The sequence below is a fragment of the Sturnira hondurensis genome, unplaced genomic scaffold (genome assembly GCF_014824575.4).
Source record: "Sturnira hondurensis isolate 20B ecotype Veracruz unplaced genomic scaffold, ASM1482457v3 Scaffold0002638, whole genome shotgun sequence".
Lineage (NCBI taxonomy): Eukaryota > Metazoa > Chordata > Mammalia > Chiroptera > Phyllostomidae > Sturnira > Sturnira hondurensis.
The window spans coordinates 1,174,713-1,198,556 of record NW_028075269.1 but is presented as its reverse complement, the minus strand read 5'-3'; the positions used below and the strand labels follow the sequence as shown (position 1 = coordinate 1,198,556).

Below are 23,844 nucleotides of genomic sequence, written 5' to 3'. Positions count from 1 at the left end.
CAGCACATTCTCACGTGTGTTACCTCACTTGATCCTTGTTACAGACACCCCAGGGGACAGGCCAGAGCCAGAGTTCAAGTCCAGAGTTGAACCTGGACATGAACTCTAGTGCTCAATTGGCAGGGAGGCCAAGCTACAAAATCTCAACTAGCTCATGTCCTCTATCTGTAAAATAAAGTTAGTATTATTTACTTCACAGAATGTTTGCGATGATCAAGTAAGAAAGTGAACATCAAAGTCCCTTTCTTCTTTCCTTTCTTCTGACACCAAAGCCTTCCCCTCGGGTGGTGCCTCCCTTGCATTCGCAGCACTGGCTGTTAGGAGGCCTCAGGCTCCCTGGCTGCCTGGCGCACACACGGCAACTCCTGCCCAGGACAGAGGCGGCTGGTGGCCGTCCCAGCACTGATGGGCAGCAGTTGGCTGGGCTGCCTGAGTGGTCCTGGCCTGTGACAGGCTCAAGGACACGGTCCCAACCACCGACCATGCATCCTCCCACACCTGTTCCACCCACAAGGACCTTTTCCTTGATTTTTTTCAATCTTGTGGTCTCATTCAGGGGTGTCCAGCCTGTAGCGCACAGGCTGCACATGGCTCAGGATGGCTATGAATGTGGCCCAACACAAAACCGTAAATTTACTTAAAACACTATGAGATTTTTTTGTGTGATTATGTGTCACAATGTATTTAATGTGTGGCCCAAGACAATCTTTCGTCTTCCAGGGTGACCCAGAGATGCCAAAAGGTCGGACACCCCTGGTAAGGTCTCATGTCCATCCTTCAGCCCACTTAATACATGACAGTTTCTCCTCGAATGACCATGGGGCAAGGGTGGGCTGGTCGGACAGGGGGCACAGGCTTCCCCTCCCATCTTCCAACTCTTCCCCTTGCTCATCCTGCGCATCTGTAACCAGCTGTCCCCTCAGTAGGTAAGGCCTCCAGCATCGCTTGGCCTTGTCCAGGAAAAGCACAGTATTATCAAGGCTCTGGAGCCAAAGCCCCTGGGTCTGCTCCCAGCTACACCTCTGCCTCTGGGGAAAACTCAGCAAGTGCTCAACCTCTCTCTGCCTTCGAATCACCCTTTGTAAAGTGGGGATCAACACAGCTGGTTTGGGGGAATTCAATGAGACACATAGTAGGGACTCAATAAAATGTAGCTGTTTGTTTATATAAAAAACAAAAACCTTTCTCTATATTTAAATGGGCATCTACCCACACACAAATACCTGGTGGAGGTGCTAAAGGATACGCGTAAGACAGTTTATATCGGAAAACCTCAGGGAGCACATAAAAGAGAACTTGTATTTGATATATACTTGTACTATCTTAAAAGCATGTATTATTTCTGTAATTTAAACACACTTTTAAAAAGAACATACTTGGGCCCAGACCAATGTGGCTCAGTGGTTGGGCATCATCTCACAAAGCAAAAGGTCACGGGTTCAAGTCCAGGTCAGGACACATGTCTGGGCTGCAGACTCAGTCCCCAGGTGGGGTGTGTGCCAGAGGCAACCTGGCACACAGGATGTTTCTCTCTCACATAGACGTTTCTCTCCCTCTCTTTCTCTCTCCCTTCCCTTCTCTCTAAAAATAAATAAATACAATCTTTTAGAAAGTGTCTTAAAAAAGCACTAGGGTATGGTGAAGATAAGGAAGGGAGGTGGGGGAAGGAAGGGTGTGGGGAAGAGAGAGAAGAGGAAGAATGTCTTGCTTGGGGCAGAAGCCCAGGGCTGGATCACAGAGTCTTCACTGGCTGAGACAGGATAGCTTTACCACTCCCTGCAGAGTTCGTTGCCCACACCTTGTCTGGGAAACTTTCTGCCATGGGTATCTGTCAGCCTCATATAAATTTTCTTCATGTTTTCTCTGCTACTCTGGGAAGGGGGATATCCAGCACCACTAAACCAAGTCATCCTGAGCTGGAGCGTGGGTGGGGAGTGTTCTGATTTCACTGGCAGTCCAGGCTCCTGGGGCACTTTAGGGAGTGGGAGGCGGCTGTCCTGGGTCTTGCAAAAAGAGGGTACGTCCATGAGACCTGAGCATGTCCCCCCAACAAGTCCAGCCCACCCTGCCTGGGAGAAATGAAGGGGAGCTCTGCTCTTACTGAAGAATCTTCTAAGCTGCCTTAGTTTCTCTCATCTTCTCCAATGCCTAACAAGAGAAACACTGAAGCAAGCAAAAGTTGGTTTGACCACCTCTGTGCCAGAGTCCCCTCAGGGCTACTCACTTTTTAACTCCATCCTAAAAGCTCAGTGCTGTGTATGGTAAAAAGCATATCTTTTTTTGGTAAAAGTTCCATCGTCAGAACACCAGGAGCAACGCTGCCTACTCCTTAAATGTAGTCAAGATATTCATTTAGCCAACCCACATTTCTGACTCTTTTCAAGGGGTCGAAACTCCCTTGCCCCTTCCCTCACATCATTTCTGATGGGTGAAAATCCTATTAGCTTACAAAATGCACCCCTCAAGAAACTTGCATTTCTGGAAAACCACCTGCTGTACAGACCATTTTCTACAAAAATTTATTTTTTAAGTTGCAAATCTACATTGCTCCTACCTGTAGCCAGGTTTCTGATGGGCCCCACCCACACAAATACAGCTGTTCTTGCCGGCAACTATGAATCTACCTGACGCGTATTTCCCCACGGTATTAATGCTTCTGCTAACAAAGTTCCTGCCAGTCAAGTACGTCCTTGGGACCCATTCCCACAACCCTATCAGCAATGCCGCCCCCAACTAAATTCACCCATAGAACTAGATCTGCTATAAGAAAGACGACAAAAAGAACCCCAAAGGTGACTCACCTTTCTCGTGGCTGCTTGGTGGTGGCGGTGGGGGTGGGGAGGTGACTGGTCTGGACTTGTCATAGTTGTTAAAGCTTTGGCTGCGTCGGTTGTTAGCAGCGGCGGACCCTCCGCGAGCTTTGGCGTCGCTGCCTGCAGCGGAAACCCTTGCGGTAGGACCTGGAAGTCTACGATGCAAAAGCAACAGAGTAATAGATTCAGTGTCAGAGGCACAGAAGTGTCTTAGGAGAAGGAACTGCAACCATGCGGGAGGGAGAAGAAACCACTTAAGACACGGCGTCTGAGCAGGTTGGCCAAAGAGTTCAGCAGAACCACTACAGCGAGGCTAGTAACGACCCCCATAAATCCAACAGCAAAACGTGAGACGTTTTCCTCGGAGCAATGGGAGACAATTTGGAGGAAAAAATACATGAATCTATTTGCCGAATGAAAATACAAAGTCCATCTTTCCTTTTCTCTTACATGAGTATTTCTACTTTATGTAGGGCCAAACCATGACCCCTCCAATTCTATCAAGTGTGAAATATAAAGGCCCATGAAGACTCTAAACTGCTTACCTTGTGTGTTGAAAATGGTGTTTGCCATATTCCAGACATAAGTATCAAGAAAAAAAGAATTTCTAACACTCAGAACGGAAACTGCTACCGCTAGAGCCCAACACCTGCAAAATGGAAACGTGCGGCCCGGACGGAAACACTGTGCAGACAGCCGTTTCCTTCAACACCTGACCACTGTCTCCACCAGCGCTGCTCTGGGGCTGCAGCCCGGCCTCTCTGCACAGCGACGGATAAAACCATGCGTTCCTCCTGTAAAACCAGGAGGACTCTGTCAGCCTAAAGACACATGTTCTTTCCCTTTAAATAAAACACCTCATTTGGGGTGGTTTGGGAAATAAAGTCAGCAGACATCTTTGTAACGGGTCTAAAGATATTACGGCTCATTCCCCAAAGAGGTAAGGGCAAGACCCCAACTCAGACTTTGGGTCCAGGGACGACTAAGGCTGTTTCCAATCAACAAATTTGGAAGATGAATAAATGGTGAAATATTTAGTTATATCTTTCGGCTAAAACCACTTAGTTGTATTTAGAAGCCACTAGAACCTGTCAGCCGACTAGCATTAGAGCCAGCCAAAGTCTGAACTTTCAACTCATAAAGCTTTTAGCCCTCTCTTTCCATGCAAATCTGTAGGCACAAAAGAAGTCTGCAGTCTGGAAGAATTTCAGGTAAAAGCAGGCAATCACTTTAAACTTTCTCTTGTTGGCCAAATAGGAAAGGTGACTGTAGAGTAAACAGAGAACATGAGCTGGTGTGAGAGGACTGTAAGTCTGTGCATTTAAGAAGCAGCTGGCCCAGTTCCCTGATGGGGAGCTAGGAGAGAAGAAAGGGGGTGAGCTCTTCCCCCAAAGAGGCATCACCTCCCATCGCGCTAGGAAGACCTGCCCCTCTGTTAATTTACCCTGTCTTGTCTGGAGAAGGTATTTACCCTTAAAGACAGCCACAGAGTGGGGAACAAGACCAGCAGGACTAGTGCCAGCTTTTGGGAAGCAGATGTGGCCAGCACGGCCGATGGAGGAGGCCCAGCAATGGGATCTCGGTATCGCCTGGTTCTGCTTCCAATGCAAACAAGCGCCCTGCAAGTCCTCCACATTAGGGCTATCTGAGTAGTCACAGCCAATGGCAGAGCTTCTGTAGGTATGGGTGAGGGGCTCCTTTGGGCTGCACTCAGTAGGAATCTTTATGCCTAGATAGTCCTGGAAAAGGATTACGGACTGGGTCCGAGATGATGTCACAGCGACGACGGTATTAAATGGTACAGGGTAACACAGGTCACCACATTCTACTCCAGTGGGGAATTTGCAAAGAACAAGGATATAAAAAACAATGAGGAGGGAAATGGTGCTTTCCTTTTAGAATTGCTGGGGACCCCGTCTGCCATGACCTTGGGCTGAACCATAGTTCACGGTAACAGAGGGCCTTGACAGAGGCAGTAATTAAAGTGTTGGATGGGATGGGCACAACCGTGAATTAGGCAGGCAGTCTGGTCCTCTGTGAGGCAGAAGGGATAGAATGTGGGCTCTTTCCACGCACATAACATCGGGCCAGTCTCGTCATCTCTGAGATTCAGGTTTTGTATCTGTAACTTTGGAATAATAATAAACCAGGGAGAACAGCTATAATCTTGGGCTGGGACTTCATGTCTGCCCTTCACGTCGTCAGTGCTCAATGCATGTCAGCTCCCCTCCCCACCCACTCAGCTGAGCCCACAGATTCGGAAGAGAACAGGCCATCGACATGAAGGAAACATGCAATGGCACAAAAAGGAGACAAATAAGAAAAGGTAAAGTATCAGGAGAGAGACTGTAAAAATCCTGAGATCAACATTTTCAAAGAGGCAAGACAGGCTTTGGCCGACAGGACTTGTCACTTCCCTTAGGGACGTTCCAGAAGAGGAAACTGCTCGTCCCACTCCCTGTGACTGACTGAGATCTGACACTTGGGGTACCTCTGAGCCAGCTGTGGGCTCCACTCCCAAGAGGGAAACATTCCTGGTTTTGAATGAACTAAGACAGCTCTGGGTTCCCATGGGTGGTCGCTGTCAGAGTCTCTTCACTGAGTCAGGACCTGGACGTGCCCCTCTGATGGGAGTGGCATAACCACCTTCGAATGGCTGGGTAGTTGTGCCACAGTTCCTGAGACATGGAGGAGGACTTCTTGAAGACTTTGGGGGCAGAGGACACAGAAAATAAAGGATGGCCGACACATACTTAGCCATCAAAAGCCACCGAAGCTCAAGCTGACAAGTCACCCTCTATCCCCACCACCAGTACACCCTAGCCAGGACAGCTTCCTGAGCTGGACCAAACGGAACAACTGGATGAAGACGTAGTAGTAACTTCTTCCACGTTTCAGAGGAAATCTATGCCAACAAACAGCTTTAAAACTTGGGTTCTGCTGTGGATGGGTTTGGACAGTTGCTGCTCCAAAATAAGCCTCCTCCACTCAACCTCTGAAATTTTTAGCAAAGTGCACCTCTCACACAGAGGCTGAGAATGAAGGTGTGGTGGGCAGAAAGTAAAGAAAAAGGCTTAGTTGGATCTACCCTTGAAGGAACCAAAACATTCTTTGGAATGGTGGTGAATCCATGTATAAATGGAATTAGTTCAGATTGAATTGTAAGTACAAGACTTCAAACAGAATTTCAAAACCAAAGGTGACCGTGAGAATGTGAAGATACCTGACTGAGCACGGGGAGAGTACTGAAATTTCTACCAACTGTAGAAGGATTTTGCTATGGTATGAATATTTGTGTTCCTCAAGATTCATGTGGAAATTTTACGACCAACGTGATGCTATTAGGGGACAGAGCCTTTGGGAGGCGATGAGGTCATCAGGTTGAGCCCACACGGATACCACTAAATCCCTGTCAAAGGGGATCTGGAGACCCAGCACACCCTTCCAGTGCATGAGGACACGGCAAGAAGTCAGCAGTCTGCAACCTGGGAGAGGGCCTTCCCCAGTGCGCCCAAGGCTGGTGCCTGCTCTTCGACTTCCAGCCTCCAGTACAGTGGATAGCCCGTTTCTGTTGTTTATACACTACTCAGTATGTGGTATTTTTTTAAAGATTTTATTTATTTATCTTTTAGAGGGGAAGGGAAGAAGAGAGGGAGAGAAACATCAATGCATGGTTGCCTCCCGTGTGTCCCCCGCTGGGAACTGGCCTGCAACCCAGGCATGTGCCCTGACTGGGAATTGACCCTCGATACTCTGGTTCGCACGCAGGCCTGCGCTCAATCCACTGAGCTACACCAGCCAGGGCAGTATGTGGTATTTTGTTAAGGCAGCCCAAATGAACTCAGACGAGGTTCTAATCCAATCTTATCTGGATCTTAAGGAGCTGATTGGCCCCAGCTGACACCTAAATAACATGCATATTGATAAAAGAATATACAAAGCTCAGGAACAATATCAAGAAAGAAAACGATAACCTTGGAGGTTGGTGGATGGTTGGGGAAGGTTCCAAATAAGAGCAACCCAAGAGTAGATGTGGCCTGTGGGATGGGCATGTGAGTAGAGAGCAAGAAAGTGGGGCGTCGCAGTAAGAGGCAGAGGGGACATGCAGAGGGGACATGCAGAGGGGACATGCAGATGATGCCTGTAGAGCGGTGGAGGAAGGAAAGGTCAGCTGTGTGCTGGGGCTTGGGGGAGGGAGCAGTACGAGTCTCGAACTTTGTCCTGCCCTGCAGCAACGAGGGCTCATTAGGGAGGCTAATGAGAGCAGAGCTACAGTGGCGTCGCTGTCTATCCTTGACTTCACTGTGACACAGTTCCAGGCCTCTGGCTAACATTCTGAAGTTCACCGTTATTAACATCCTTGTGCGTCAGGAGAACTTCAATCAAGCCCCAGCCTGGAAGCAGCAGCTGTCTGCACATTAGAATCCCTCTTTGCTGAAGAGCTGGGTCTCGCTCACAGGGCACAGCTGCAGGTACCAGAGCAGATGCTGCCCAGGGTGCCTGCCTCGCCAAAGAAATGCAAAGAGAGAGGAGCATGGCCAGTTGACCCTGTCTCATTTACACCCGCATCATTTACAGTGCCAGAAGGTTCCGGCAACTCCTCTGGAAGAGCAGCTCCACTTCTCACAACCATTCCATGTCCACGCATGTTACAAAATGACAGAGGACACAGATAGGTCCTTTTGAACATAACACATAATGCTTTTTAAAAAAAATTATGTTTAAGGGATGTGGTGGGACAAAGAGGCAGAAGAGGAAACCTGCTGCTCTTGGGGCCACAGTCGATTTCTCCAACATGTGCAGTGCCCAGCAGGTGGGGCGGTGAAGCCACAGTTCCCCGCATGTAACCTGCCAGTGCGTCCCAGCTCCATGCGCCGTACGTGCCGGTGGGAAGAAAGCTGTTCTTCCCCCTCAAAACCACTTCAAAGGCCGGGAGCAGAAGATGACCCTCTGGAGAGGGATGGCAGCTTGTGTGCACATGCTCAAGGCCAAGGGGGGTGGGGATCCTAATCAGAGATGCTCTCTGCTAGACAAGATGATTAAATGCTAAACCTCTCATCTCTATAGCATCTTCTTTTCAACAGCTGGGCCAAACTTCTGGCTCCACTGATTCCTCTGCATAAGATGGCCGTGTAGAAATCAGCTCTGGGAGACTCTCTGGAAGTAGCCTGGGTGCCTCACCTCGCCCAGGCCAACCCCACACACCACCATCAACAAATCCACTTGTTATAGTGCACTTACTACATGCCCAGTATTAAAGGATTAGAAACGACTTTACATAAACCACATGTGAGGCAGGAATATCCCATTTTACCAGTACAGAAACATGGGGGCTCAGGGAGATTAAATAATTTGCCTGGCTAACACGGGCAGTGGTGAAAATGAGCTTTCACTGGGTTTAAACACCAAGATGCACTCTCAGCCACTGCCTTCTGCAGGTAGAATGATCCCGAACACCTGGGGCTCACCAGGGATGCCCAAGAGACAAGAACAGTGTCAAAGGCAGAAATACATGAAGATCCTTCATTCTTGTACCAGTCCCCTCCATAAGCCCCTTCCCTGCATCCAGATTCGAGGGTGAGGCTTTCCATTGGCTGAATATCCCTGGTGCCTGTCTCAAGGTGTTCAGTTCAACGTGTTTGCACGTGAACCAGAGACCTATTGCCAGAGGTGTGGGAGAGGTGTCCTACTCGGCCAGGAGTAGGGCTGCTTCTTTGGATAACCAAACTTACTACGACACTTAGTGGTGACTGATCAGCTCAAATGCGCACCAGGCTTGTGTCCGAAACTAGGGATGGGAAGTGGGGAGTTAAGGGAAGGCCAGATTATACAAATAGTGAAACAAAGAGCATCCCTTTACTGGCCTCATCAGTGACCGAACACATCCAAAAGAAACTCTAGGTGAGGAGTATGACCCTGAAGGAAGCCAGAGGCTCAGCTTGAAAGCCCTGTGCCCAGCAGACCCTTGGGCAGGGGCAGACCTGCCCTCATCCTTCGGTTCTTCCTCTCTTCCTGCCGCCTCCTCCCATCATCTGGGACCTGTAACAATCACGCACGAGATGGGCATGTGCTCCCAGTGCCATCTTCGCCCTGCTAGCTCCGGTTTTCTCTCTCAGAATCAAGCACATCGTGGGAACAAAAACTAAAGCCCATGTTTCCTCCGAGCTCACTCTCTCCTTTCCCTCCCTAGGTATGGACATTTGTAAGACACTCAAAAAAATGGGGACCCCATTTGCCCATGCAGTGTGTCTGTCCTGACTTGGGCTCTGTGTTCTGTTAGGGAACACAGTCACCAGCATGGTGCTGTACGTTTGTGTGTCCCTTCCCACCTGCCAAATTCAGGTGTAACCCTTATCCCAAATGTGATGGTGTCCAGAAAAGGGGCTTTAGGGACATAATTAGGTCAGAAGGTGGAGCTTTCATGATGGTGTGTTAGTACCTTGTAAGATGCGATGGGAAAGAGCTCGCTTCCTCTCTGCTCCCCACCTTTTAGGAACACAGCAAAAACATGGCCATCTAGATATTTGGAAGACGGTCCTCACCAGAACTCAACCACGCTGGCACCCTGATCTCAGACTTCCCTGCCTCCAAACCGTGACAAACGAATTCTGTTGTGTCAGTCGCCCAGTCTATGGTGGTTCCTTAAAGCAGCCTGAACCGACTAAGATACATGGCTACGAGATGCAGTGATGAATGTAGATTCCCAGTTGTACGTGACCCCAGAACCAAGTCTGGGAACCATGGCGACTTGCTCCAGAGAAGCTCCTCCTCCCACCTCCTGCCAGGCAGATCCTGAGTTGGGTCTCCCAGTGTGTACACTTCCTAGAAAGGTCATCCGTGGTTAGAAAAGGCAACTGAAGCTTGAGAGTGAGGGAGGCGAGCAGATGGTCAGCATGTGTTACAGGAATACAGACCAACGAAGTGCAGGTATCCCATCAGCTTTAAGTGAGTATTTAATGAAAAATCAAGACTAGTCATAATGAACAGGAGATTCTCTTCCCGTTAAAGTACTATAAGGGCAATATGAGGCAAAAAATTGGAAGTAATGGTTGAAACCTAAAAGTGTGAAAAGCAGCCTCAACAACCACATAAATGCCAGAATTCAACGAGGAGGAGGAGGGGGAGAAGTGTATATTGTGGGTAGAGTTGGAGGTGCTGGGGTTTGACCACATGGGCTCAAATCCTGGGTTTTCTGTTTGCTGTGTGACTTTGTATAACTTACCAAACTTCGTGAATTTTAATATTGTTACCTGTAAAATGGGGATAATAACATGATGCAGCACAAGAAGACTGATGTGAAGATTAAATAAGATAATGCACTCAATCTGGTGTATAATAAGCATTCAAGAAGTGTTAGGTATTGCTACCTTTAAAATAACAGTAGATACAATTGGTGTGATCGGCATGTCCCACACCCTAGAATGGTTCTTCGTAGGATGCAAGGTAAGAGAACTAGTGAGCAAGTCTACTGTTCACGTCAGGCCAGTGAGGTGAGCTCTCCATGGTACACAGAGCACCCAGAGCAGAAATGAGATACAGCTGCCTTATTGCTTTGTCTCCTCTGACCAACTGGAGTTATGCCTCAGCTCTTTGTAACTCAACAGAAAACCCATCCCATGTTAGTAATTTCAACAACAGCAACAAAAAGCACAGCACACATAAACGAGATGCAGGTGAGATGGGATCAGGGTCAGGAGAGAGCAGGAAGCCAAGCTCATCATAAAACCACTACAAAAACCACCTAGACACCCCCTCTCCCTAAATCAGAATGGATTTTGATGACCTAGCAATCAAAACCACAATCAATGAAATGCAGAAACATTACGTACACCTCAACCTCACTTATCTACGCTGTACGTCCCCCATCGCCACCCCCCAACAAACACCCCAACCACTCTCAAAACTCCCCAACATCAGCCAAAGCAGGTTTGGTTTTCTCGAACTGCAAACATGAGCCGGGGAGAGGGACCGGAAGGAGACGTAGCAGGAGCAAAGGGAACAATATGGGTCGGGTTGAAACCATGCTTTGCAGGACAAGAAGTCTAACCTAGAGATCTTTCTCTGACCCAGAGCGAAGCGGATGATTTTGCTTTGAGATGAGTCCTTGGATGGTGCACTGCATGATGGGAAAAGAAAAAAGTGGAAGAGCTGAGTGAGGGAGAGAAGATACATTTAGACACACAGGTAACAACAGGGTCTCATGACAACGGAAACGCTCCTGAATTTCACTCCGCCCACTTTCCCCACAGCATGGAGCCTTCTTTCTAGGTCTAACTTTCCTGATTTGATGAATTTCCAATGTGAGGAAATTGCTATTAAGACTACCAAAAACTTAGGAGGTGTTCTTTCTTCTTTTTTAAAAACCCAGTATCTTTGTTTGCAACCAGTCACTGTAAGGCCTTTTCCCCCACAATAAACTGTTAAAGCCAGGGGTCTCTGACAGGTCTTCACACCTCTCTGAAGTACTCAGATGGTTCCACATCACACAGGTGCTTTTCTGATGAACGCCCTGACTGTCCCATAAAGTTGGCCCAAAAAGGGTAGAGATGTTTGCAAGGTTTGTTGGTCTTGGAAACTTCTGCTTAGTGGTATAAAAATGATCATTTAAAGTATGCTGAATGTACTAAGTTTTGGGCTCTGGACCATAAAGTTGTCCATCTGAAGAATTTTGGTTGGGCTTCCTAAAAGAAAAAGTGTAATGCATTTACTGGCTTATGAAAGATGGAAATGCTTACCTTTCTGGAATCCATACATGCTATAAAAGGATGTTTATAAAAGGATGTTTACAAAAGGATGTGAGGTGAGAAACACCACGTGGCTCTATAAAGTAAGGAGAGTTCCGTGGCCAAGTTTGAGGAATACTTTCTGTACCTCCTTCTCAAGTGAAGGAATAGACACAATTTTTTTAAATAAAGCACTTTTCTGGGTTCACGTCAACAGGTGAATACTAATAATATGTAAGGTGGACACAGACGGAGATGGAGAGGGAAGCAAGTCTTGGGTACTGGGCTCCTCTCCCAGACTCGAGACCGGTGAGGAATGTCAACAGGTAGAATGTGGATCAAGTTCTCAGCCATCACATAGATTAAAGAGAAGGGCCGTAGTAGGGAGGTAAAAGTGACTCTCCATGTGGCCATCATTGGAAATGTTGCTCTGATTCCTTCTTGCTATTGTCTTAGATTTCCTTGGCCAGCTTCAGCAACTCTTTTCACAAACATCATGGAGAAGGCGCCAAGTTTCAGTATCTATTATCCCAAGGTGTACAGTATTTAAGCACGTTCACATGTGGCAAAGTTCGAACACAGGACCAAGGCAAACGGCATTTGGGGCTTTGCACCAACATCAGATACTGATGATCAGGGATTCAAACCATTACCTTTGTGATTTTGGTTATCAAAGGCAGAGTTTGAAGAGAGTAATACAATGGAATGAAGCCAGTGAGGCAATTTTCCTTTTTTTTTAAAATTGTAGCCAGAATGCTAGTATGGGCTTTCATAGCCCTAGAACTGGAAAATAAGATTAACCTCTGGATATAAAATGAGAAAGCATCACTATGCAATGGATAAAACCGGTCCCTTGCAGAAGTAACCCAATCTGGACAAGATAAAGGAGGGGTGGAGACAGATAGCAACTCCAAAGGCCAGGTCCTGTCCCCACTGTAATGGCAGGGACCATCCTGGAATATAAAAGCCTGGCTTAAGTGAGCTTGGCTCTTCTTTAAGTAAAGCATTTATTAATAGCAGGATGTTTTTTCTTACTGGCAGATAGGTATCCTGACTTTTAAGAAAACAAACGCCTACACTGAAGATAGATGCCTCGGGCTGGCCCAGCCCAGGGAGGGACACAAGCCCATATGCTTCTCCACACATATGCCTTGGAACTCTAGGCAGCGAGATGCTCTATAAAATAAGAGTTCTTGTGCCAGGTTTTCTATGCCCCCTCCCTGGCTTCCTTATCTCAATAAACACCAATTCCCACAATGCTCAAGCCAGAAATTTAGGCTTTATCTGTGAGTCTTCTCCCCCTCACCCCAGATACTAAATCTATCTGTAGTCTTGTTGGCTCATCCTCCAAAATATGCTGAGTTGGTCCGTCTCTCTGTCTGCTCCACCACCCTGACCCCAACCACTACCATCCAGAGGACCCCATAAGCTGCTGAACTGGGGTCCTTCTTCCTCTGCCTACTCTCCAGAGAGAAGTACAGGGGACCTTTTAAAAAACACTAAATCAAATCAACTCCCCCTCCTACTCAAGACTGCCCAGTGGCCTCCTGTCCACTTTAGAATGAAATACAAACTTTTTTATCCAGTTTGGCCAGTGCTCTGTGACCTGTCCTCAGAACTACAGCACTGCTCAAGTCCAGAGGCCACCGGTCACACTGTCCTCCATGGAAATAGTGGCAGCCCTCTCTGCTTCCAGGCCACCTTTTAACACCCCCCCACCCCCCACCCAGTGAGCTTAAATGACACCAGCTGTTCTGCTCCTCCAATCTGCCAAGCTGCTCCTATCATGGGACCTTCACATCAGCTGCTCCCTCTGACTAATCTACTCCACACCTGAGCTCTGCTTGGCTCACTCCTTGTCATTCATATTTTCACTTCAGTGTCAGGTCCTCGGAGAGACAGTCCTATAAACCCAACCCCTCTGAATCCCATAATCTTATTGTAACACCACTATCTGATATTTCTCTTCCCTCTCTATTTGCCTGCTTCCTCTAATAGAATGTACAGAGCAAACATCTTGGCTATATCATTCACGCTTAACCTCTTGGGGGCCTAGAACAGTGGCCAATCCACAGAAGTCATTCAAACACCGACTAAATAAATGTGTGTGAGCAGATTCAAGGATACGAGAACTTCAAAAACAGTTATAACAGCTTGGCCCAGATTATTTCCCAATTTTTCCCCAACAAGATCCTCCCCCTGGCAAGTTATCATCCGGGGAATAAGCACCCAGAAGAATCAGTGTGGGAAATGGTGCCCTGGTCACTCCATCGGGCAGGTTGGGCAGGGAATCTCTGATGAGAGAACGGCTCTTCAGGGAAAGGGTGCCGAGGCTGGCTGCCCGGCCGTCTGCTCTTGGTTGCTGGCCCCGGTATCTCCGCGAGCCACAAATTTCCATAATGTGAATTGGGTACAATTGGACCATTCATTAGGGGGTCTGATTTACATCACATCCATCACTGCTGGTTTTAACAACATCACAAGCTGGAAACAGCACTTCTCAGGTTGTTAAAAAACTGTCTGTAAGGCACCTGTTTTGTTTGAACTGCTTTGTGCTTTGCCCAACTACAGAGGCCTACCACGGGTGCGGAGGTGCGCAGGAAGCCCTGTGGCTACCAATGCCGGCACTCTGGCACTGGAAGCAGAGGGCCATTACTCTTCAGCACACATTAAATAAAACCAAGTGATGAATTTGATCTGTGACACTGAAGTTTGATAGCTAAAGGCTTACAGCTTAAAACAAAACAAAACAATTATTGGTCTTTTCTCAAACTTTCTAATTCCCAATCTCCTTTTTTCTTCCTGCCATCAAAAGAAACGTTTGACAAGGTAATCTCCCGCAGAGCCATTTAGGAGTGTGACCACGGCCACGGCCACCAGCAGACAGCCGCTCCCCTGGCCCTCTGCCCGGATGGCCTTTTGCAGTGAGCCCCGCCGGCAAGCCTTGGCCTCTCTGGGAACACCAACAAAACCCAGGCCCCAGGGCTGCAGGGCAGAGGGCTGCCGCTGACCCCCTCCCAAAACTCAGGGCCCACAAACCCAGGCACATTTAATGGTCATTGCTCCCACCCAGGGATACTGGCCCTCCAGGGGAGCGTGGCTGCTTGCTAAGGACCACCTGCCATCTTTCTTCTTCTTCCTTCTTGACATTTCTCTCTGGGCAAAGCAGAGCTAGCTGCTGGAGGACAACCTGGGCCCCCAATAAGCAAAATTACTTGCACGTGTAACTCCGAACCCGGCTAGTAGGCAAACATGCAAAACAAGCCTGCAGTCTATTTTAAGGGCTGTTTACTGAACAGGAGCCTGTGTGTGTCACAGGGCAGAGTTAAGGCAGGAACAGGTCACTGGCTTTCGCCGCCGGGGATTCTGACTTTAAAAAAAGTACACATCACCACCAGGCCCAGGAAGAGGCCTCCATTCCAAGGTCCTGCTAATTCTTCACAATCAGGGATTCTCAGCACTGAAGAAATACGAATAAGAAACACATTTGACTAGGCCAGAATTGAGTGGGTGTGAAGGAGGGTCCCTGAGAAAACACATATCAGTTGGCACAGACTTCCCACCTGGACTGCATTTCGGCTTGTGCTTTTGACTGCTGATGTGGTGCTGGCTGGTGAGGCTGGCACGGGGCTTGGGGAGTGGCTGGCACCTGTTGCTGAGGAGTGCCAGCCTGGCACTGGAAGGGGGCCCCGGCTGCCTGGGACACGGCAGGCGGCAGAGGTGAGGAGAGGTGCTGCTTCTGGGGCTGCTGCTGCTGCTGCTTGTACCGGGAGAGGCTGAAGAAGAGGCCTAGAATGGCCTTGAGGTTTCCATTCCTGATTTCTGCAAGGCAACAGAGACAGGGGTTAGCGGAGGAGTCCTTTCTCGCTCCAATTCAATAGGCTGCTTCCGCCCTCATGGGAGCTGCATTCCTCTAGCAAAGGACAGATTTCCTGAACACTTATGTACTTGGGATCCCAAGTCCATTAAAATCAGGCCTCAACCACAAAGAAATTAGCTTATTCTCCCTGCTGGGATTAGAGTAGATACATGAGGCGAGTTGCAACTGGATGTCTGGCAAATGCCCGGAGGTAACTCAGTACAGGCATAAGCAGAAAAGTAGAAGTCCCGAGCAAGACGGAGCTTGTTCTAGGGGCAAGGCAAACCATCGGGGACGGAGGAGCCCTGGGCACAGCAAAAACTCACTGGTCTTCATGGGGCTCCGCCAACCCGCGTTCTATGCTTCAAGCCACCTGGAGTATGCCAGGTGGCTGCTGTCCCACTCCCAAGTCCTGGCATGGCTGTACCTGGTCACCCTGCCCCCAAACACATGGTTCTGTGTCTCCTCTGTCCCCTGAATAAATAATTTCAATTGGGGATGGGTGTGGGAATAGTCTAGAGGACTTGCTTCTATAAAGAACTCATGCATGAATCCTCCTATATTAAAAGAAATTAGAGCAGAGTGGAGATATGAATATTTTTATATGGATGGAGTTTTTCAGATGTTAAAATGCAAAGAGCTGCAGAGAAGGAATAAAATATTTATTCACAGGCAGAGGCTACAGACATGCACGGGTGTTTTTCCCGGGCAATCCATTCTCACATGCAGGTCTTTTAACACCAGGTGTGATTACCAGGGTCTAAGCTGACCCTGAGGGTGAGTGATAGGACCACCCAGCATGAAGGATACAGAAGGAGGAACGTTGGGGCTCTCTAGGCTGAGGGAGGGGGGTCAGAGGAAGGGAAACCTCACCTGTGTGGGGTAACACAGACCCCCAGGTTAGCCCCAGGCTGGGGAAGAGGCTGCTGATGAAGGAAACAAGAGTTTCCCCCAAGGACCAGCGAAGGGCAGAGGTGTGAATGGGGTCCTGCCAGGGCCCTGGGCGGGGCTGATTAACCAGGCTGAGTTCTGGAGAAACTGACAATACAAACTCCTAGAACCCAGCCTTCACTCCCTACTTTGGGGGTCAGCAGGTGCTGGTCATCAGGGACAAAACTGACAGAAGTGTAGCTTTCAGAAAAAAAGCCAGGAGCCAGGAGTTCTAGTCTGTACTCTACCACCTACTAGCTGTGTAACCCTGGGCAAGTCCCGGAATCTCTCTGGGCCGCTGTGGCGATGCTGACACGGCGTGCCCCACCCCACGAGGCTGTTCTGCAGGTCAAAAGGGAGCATATACTGAAAGCACACTGTGAACAGTGAGGTCCTTCACTGATCTCGGTTACAGTGTGACAAGTATAGCCCCAGAGTCCTATAGGAGATTCCCATACAGCTCCAGCTTCAGCTTCATGCCTTAAAAATGAGGATTTTTACTATGGTGAAAACTCCTTGTAATTTATCACACAAACCATAACACATTTGAGACTGTGTGTGGGGGGTGCCCTTAATTACACCAGGATGACAAGTGGAAGCCACAAGTGACAAGGACAAATCAGGCTTATAAACCACTGTGTGCAGCGCAGGAGGCAGAGAAGGATCCAAGGAGGTGGCCAAGCCTCCCAGTTTTTTTGGATAGTTCAGCTTTAAGCCTTCAACTCTGCTTCTGCTTCATCCTCAAGAAACCAAAGGAGAAGCACACGTCTGCTTCTAAATGTTCTCACAAGCACACCAGGGTCAGGGGATGGGAGGCTCGGATGGGAGAGTGCAGTTGGCTCATTTTACTCCTGGAAAAACAGAGGGGGAAGCGACACACCCGTGGCCACAAAGCTGGACAGTGCTGGGAGTTCGGGACAGATTCCAGGTGAGAGAACAAGAGCTGGCGTGGAACTTGGGACATTAGACAATCTCTCCTCGTAGATGAAATCTCGGTAAAGATTTTAGTGTCTCGTAAAATCAACATGTACCAGGTGAGTGATCTTTCTGTGAACGATCTCACTCAGTCCCTGCACCCTGGAGAGTGAGTATTGGTGTGCCTCTCTTCCTGAGGTGGGAGCAGAGGCTCAGAAAAATTTTATGGCCTCCCAAGGTAATCAATGCTGGAGCTGGGATTTGAATCTAGGTTTTTCTGGCTCAAAGCCTGGTCTCCCAACCCTGTAGAACTTGGCTTGCTTGTATACTCACCCTGTGCAGTGAATTTAAATGCACACCAGATAATGTTTTATTAAGCTAGCTGGTGGTTATCTAAGTGTTCTTTATTCTTCTTCTGTAAGTTTTCCTTTGTTGTGGAATGTGTCAAACATCCCATAACACAATTTTTAAACCATTGCAAGCAAAACAAAGAAGGAACTTGCAAATCGGCATGTCTAGGGGCTCTGAGGCTGCTCACCGCCAGAGGCTGGCACGTGCACACTAGCACCCCCCTAACCTGCGCCCCCCCCCCGGGCTAGGCAACAAAGAGCCAGCTTTGTTGCCTTCTCTTCCTGCGGTGGTAAGTCATTTATTGTTCATAAGAGTGTGTTGCATAACTCCCTAAAACATCCTTTTTAGTTGTCGAATAGCACAATGCTCCCATGAACATACTTTTTTCTCAGGAGGCAATGTTTTTACTATAAAAAAACATCAATTTTTGGAGCCAGAAAGACCTGGGTTTCTATGTCGATAGCCCTTCATTTATAGACTTTTAGCACTTGCAAGATTCAGCTCTGAACCTCAGTTTTTGTCCTTAAAATGGGCAGATGCGTGCTACACCTTCCCACCAGGTTGTTATGAGAATTAAGTGCAGACTCAATGAGAAAACGTGTGCAAAGCACCCAGGACACTGCCTGGCTCAGCACTTCCTTCCTTGGTCCAGGAAATACAGCCCCTCTCCCTGTAGCCTGCTCAGCACTCACCTCGGGCCCCTCACCCGAAGGAAGCCTGAGCCAACCCACCGGCCCCGCATGGCCGCTCTGTGTCAGGGGCGGGTGTCAAGAAGGAAATCGGTCATGAATCTATCTCATGTTAGAGAAAACTCAGTGGTGACCTTCTGTTGTTTTTTTCTAACAGCTTTTTTCCCCAGGTATAATTCACATCCATAAAATTAAATGTACAATAATTTTTAGTAAGTTGAGTAACAATCTAGGTGTAAAGTATATCTCTTACTCTGAAGAGTCCTCATGCTCACATGCATTCAACTCCCATGCCAGTCCCAGGTCACCTCGAATCTGCCCTCTGTTCCAACAGATTTGCCTTTTCTGGACATTTCATACAAAGGGAATCGTGCAATAGGTGGTCTTTTACAGCTGCCGTCTCTCACTGAGCGGGACGTATTTCTGGTTTACCCACATCAGAGTATTTACCGGGAGTCTCTTTATGTTACTGAGCATGATCAGCCCAGTGCATGGATATACCACATTTGGTTTACCCACTCACCAGTCAACTGGTGGACACTGGACTGTTTAATTTGCTTCTCAGAGCACAAAACTCAAGAGTGGCAAAGGCTCTGTTTGGGGTGGGAAGCCACACGGTTTATGCTGTGGGTGGTCGGTGGCAGACTGTCTGCCCAACAGCCAGAACTGTGTCCCTCCCATAGTTCCAAATGTCATCTGTCTGGGTTTCATGCGGCCTGGGTCCCACAGGCTGCCTAAAAACAAAACGTCGTTCTGCCAGCCCACAAATGTTTCCCTCTGGTCATTTCCCAAGGCTTTGGAAAGAGTAGCATTTTATATCTGATCAACTATCTCACCCCCTGGATGCCTAAGAAGGAAAACAATGCACATCTAGAGAGAGCTGACTTGTCCAAGGAGGCACGGGCTAGCTGGTGTCTAAATCAGCGTAGGAACTCTGCTCTCCTTTCTCGTCCATGGCCACCCCCATGTAAAGTGAAGAACAAACTATAAACCATATTCCAATTTCCATTAGAATTCAGTAGCCTTGACTCTGAATTTCTTTGGGTTCTGACTGATCTCTTTGTTCCCATTGGCTGGTACTAATCTGCATAGATGCTGGAGGGAATGCTGGGCACAAAGAGTAGAATAAATAGGAGAGTTATTTTCTTTCAACATTATTTGAGAAAAACCACAGGCCTGGTTTACAAAGGAATAATCTAACACAAAGAAACCTGCTTTGTAGGGAAGCAGAGATTCAGAGCCAAAGGGAGGGTTGCCTCAGACCACAGACTTGCAGGATCCCTATTCAATGGCCTTAGCCACAGTGGGTGGCGTAAGGCTCTGCCCAACTGACGGGACTTTTGGTTGAATGGCATTATTCCTCCAGCTAGGTCTTCTACTCCACCTGCATTCACCATGTAACTTTCCACCTGACTCTTGCAGTCCTTCCGAGTACAGCTTGCCAACTGGCGATGACTCTACCCACAGGGGGAGTGGCTTGACGGAGTAGGAGCAGAGCTTACAGGGCCCCTCTGGTTGAGGGGCAGAAATGGCCCCACATGCACTGCCAAACTCACCTGTTGCTGTTATGCAAAAGGTTCAGAAAGACCTCCTGCTTTCTGGCTCAGGATGAAAGGAGAAGCAAGCTCAGCATCTAGGTCTCTGAACATCAGAGCAGAAAACCCAGGCCTGAGCTCACATCAACAACTGATTTCACTTTAAAAGCATACACTCCTTCCCAAAGGCATCAGGAAGGATCTTCCCGCCTCTCTTTCTCCAATCTGAAAGACTGATGAAGAGCTAGTCCTTTGCTCTCATCATGTTACCCATGCCCCATCTCCTGCCTAGATTTCTCTTCACCTTCCTTTCCTGTCTGCTGAACGCTGAAGCATCCTGTAAAATCCAGGGGAAGCACTGGGATCTCTCTGAAGCCCCCCTGACTACCCCAGGCAGAGCTGATCACTGCCTTTCTTTGGGCACCACTGGACCCTGGACATACCATTAGCACGGCTATCTGATGAACTGGAATGAAGGCTAGTGTTGTACGACTTGCCTCACCTCTCTGTGCACCCCAGTGCCTCGCCTCTCTGTGCACATCCAGTGACTGGCATATAGGATGTGCCCTGAAAACGTCTGGTGAGCTAAACAGGATAAGCCATACCTCGGGACCTCAGCTTCTCCAGTACAGGAAGATGGGCTCAGGGCCAAGTGGCACTAACGCCAGGTGCTCTCAAACTCCCAGGGACAAAGGCCATACTTCCTCACAACCGGTTTACAGATGGTCATGACAGGTGGCTTGTGGGCTGGGAAGGGGTTAAACGGATGTCAAAAATTACCCAGGGCATGGTGAAGCCCAAGTTCACAGGACTCTGGCAAGTCTCCAAGAGCAAATGGAAGGGTCTGGCCTTTGGGAACACGGAGGAGGCAGGGAGACCTGGTCCAGGGGATGTGCCTCCAACCAGTGGCATCTCCACAGGCTCAGCTGGGCCTGTAGCCTGTGCCGCAGGCATCGGCTGTCCGTGCCAGGAACAAAGGCTTTCTACCAGGCAGGTCAGGGCAGGGCCCGAGCTGCTGAAGTGCTTCAGGGACAGGTGCACACACTCTCCTGAGTCCCAAACCAGCTTTAGTCACTGAGAAAGGGTGGAGATGTACCTACGGGGCTTTCCAACTGCTAATATGTATATATATATTTTTTTTTTCCACCAAGAGCAGCCTCAAGGCACTCAATCGTCTTCAAAAAGAAAATAAAAAGCATTAAAACCACATTATTTCTCTAAGCACTATAGTGCTTTTCTGGTAGTTAAGCAGGTAGTTCGAAGTGGGGGCAGCAGTGAGTAGTAGGAAACACCAGGCTTTTGAATCAGCAGATGGGAGAAGCCCACCCACTGCTGACCTTGGCCTCCCTTTTCCCACGTGCAACTTAACCTCTTCGGGCCTCCTGCTCATCTGTGTGGCTGGGATGATGTGAACACTGACCCTGAAAGGTCGCTGGGGCACTACACAAGATATAAAATGTTATGGCATTTATTCATAGCTCAGTGATTGACACACAGCGAGTTCTTAATGAATGGCTTCTGTTCCTACAACTTAACAGTATGTCCAGTGAGATTTCTGTAAATCTGAAATTGTGAATAAGGTCCATTTGAGGATAAAGGCTCTAAGTACCCTTGCTTTTTTTTAAAGATTCTATTTCATTAATTCATTCATTCATTTTTTAGACAGAGGGGAAAGGAGGGAGAAAGAGAGGAGGAGAAACATTAATCTGTTGTTGCCTCTCATGTGCTTCCAGCTGGAGACCTGGCCCACAACCCAGGCATGCGCCCTGACTGGGAATCGAACTGGCAACCCTTTGGTCTGCAGGCTGGCACTAAGTCCACTGGGCCACACCAGGCAGCAGTGCCTTTGCTTTTTAAGTTCAGGGAGTTGACAAAGGTTGGAGCCAGTCACCATCCCTTAAGACCGTATAAGTTCAGAGTCAGTCTTACCACCAAACACCACCCCTCACTTCCCAAGAAATCAGTGTAAGTAGAAATAGATGGGAGAAAGGTTTTGAATGTACAGGAGGGTGGCAATGTTTGATGATCACAGAGTCAGGGTATTTCCCCCCTCACCAAGGAGCAAGAAGGGGCCCCTGTACCCCTTGCAGCCCAAGGCAAGGAGGCTCTAGAAGAATCACTGCAGGTGGGGGTGCTGGCCTGCCAGCCCCAGCTGGACACCTGCTTGGTAGAAACTTGGCAGATCTGCGTGAATGAGAGGAAGGAGCTGAGAAGAGATCACATGGTGGGGCTTCCAGGTGACAGGAGGCCTGCTCTGCCTACTGCAGTGGAAGATGGAGCCCACACCTGCCTGCTGGTTTGATGGTGGATAATGGAAGGACCATGCGACCTAGATCTGCAGCCTCACCAGGAGCACCTTAGCCTGGAGACAGAGGGTGGCCTGTATCAGGGGATGAGACCAGCTGGAAATGAGTTGTAAAGGCTGGTCAAATCTCACAAAAGTCTACCAAGTCCCGGGAAGCAGCATCGGGGTGAGTCCCCGGTCAGCAGGGCAGACACTCTCACCCAAGGACAGTGGCAATTATCCGAGGGGAAGACAGCAACTTCACCACCATCCAGACGGCGCTTCTCTGTGCTGCCCCAGCCCTGGGGGCTCGGGCACAGGAATGAGGCAAAGGGAAGGAAGTGAAGTTACCATGCCTGCACCCCCTTCAACCTTCTGAAGCCACGTGCACTGGGAGGCATGGGGGAAAGGAGCTTTGAGCAGAATCTGAGCTTGGAGTTCAAAAACACACAAGACTGAGTCATAAGTATTGGCATCAAACTGTTCTGATGATGAGCATGACTGAAGAGTTGCAGATTCAGCCAAGATATCACTGAGTGAGTCTCGACTCAGCAGGAAAGATGGGGGATCAAAACAGCAGATCTGGGGGCAGTTACTGAAATGCCATAAATGCCAACTTCGTAGCTACACCCCAGGTAACTGATACCGCAACACACTGGTCGCCCCTGCGCCTCTCTACGCCCAGACTCACGGGCTGCAACATCTACAAGGGGCGAGGGCTGAGCGTCTCTGCAGGACACGCCTCCCCAGGCTCCATAGCACCTTCTGATATTGCGGTTCAGTGAACAGAACTTCTCAATCTTTTTTGCTGTCATCCACCTGTACATGGCACACCTAGGTGCTGTCCTAAAAAGGCTCCCAGCTCTGAAATCACAGACACCTGGGTTCAAGTCCTGACTCCGCCATTTGCTGGCTACAGGCCTTAGGGATATCACTTATAACTTCTTTAAGCCAAAGTGTCCTCACCTATAAACTTAGCCTATTATAAATTCCAACTTCAGGGGTGGGGGTGGGGGTAAACAAGGCACAAGGCAGGGCAATGGGTCAAGAGATGGCAGAGTGGCCAGAGGCCCACAACTCAAAGAGTCCCGGCTGAGGCTGTGCTGAGGGGCACAAGCCGGAGGGTCCAATCCTCCCAGAAACCAGGTGGAGTGTGTGCTTACCACCTACAGGCAGGCGTGAGAACTCTCCACCAGGAGGAAATATGCTCCTCAGAAGGGTAACCTGTGTCTCCCTTCCTGTCCATGAAACACCACTCTTCAATCACCCTGTGCCCCAGCACTGTGAAGCCCACATGTCCTTCCACCCCGACCTCACTTGACCCCCTGGAGAAGGGATCACACCCCAAGGGCGAGGGAACCCACCAAGGACTCTCCTCTCAGAGCTGGGAATAGCGCTCCCTACCCAACAGCTGCTTCAGAGAGCTCTGGAAGCAGCAAGGTCACCATGCCTGACGTGTGACAGGCCCTGCACAGTGAAGTGCCCACGAGGGGAGTCCCACTCGAAGACACAACACACCCACGAGGCACCGGATGCGGCCATCCCCTGCCCCCAACCCTGGAAGAGATCGCAGTTCAGAAACAACCAGGAAAAGCAAGCTTTCCCTGCATCGCAGAGCAGAGGCAAGAAGCAGGCCCCAGGGGAATCCATCACATTTGCCAACTTACCTGCTCCACGAGGCTGCTTCCCTCCTCACTGCTCCCCTCCTCCCCACCCTGACCACCGGAGTGGATGCTAACAGGCAT

The 23,844-nt window shown here is 49.0% G+C and overlaps 1 protein-coding gene across 5 annotated transcripts in view; it reads right to left on the bottom strand.

The window, feature by feature from the left end:
• Nucleotides 1-23,844, bottom strand: part of NAV2 (neuron navigator 2) — a 370,498-nt gene that overhangs the window by 190,833 nt on the left and 155,821 nt on the right. For 3 of the 5 annotated variants that reach the window (XM_037040376.1, XM_037040372.1, XM_037040375.1), the window contains exons 5-7: nucleotides 15,100-15,358; nucleotides 10,861-10,929; nucleotides 2,802-2,968 (exon numbers count right to left, since the gene is read on the bottom strand). In XM_037040376.1, the coding sequence (XP_036896271.1) occupies nucleotides 2,802-2,968; nucleotides 10,861-10,929; nucleotides 15,100-15,358 (495 nt within the window). The remainder of the gene's footprint in view (nucleotides 1-2,801; nucleotides 2,969-10,860; nucleotides 10,930-15,099; nucleotides 15,359-23,844) is intronic. The other 2 variants (XM_037040373.1, XM_037040374.1) reach the window with 1 other exon arrangement.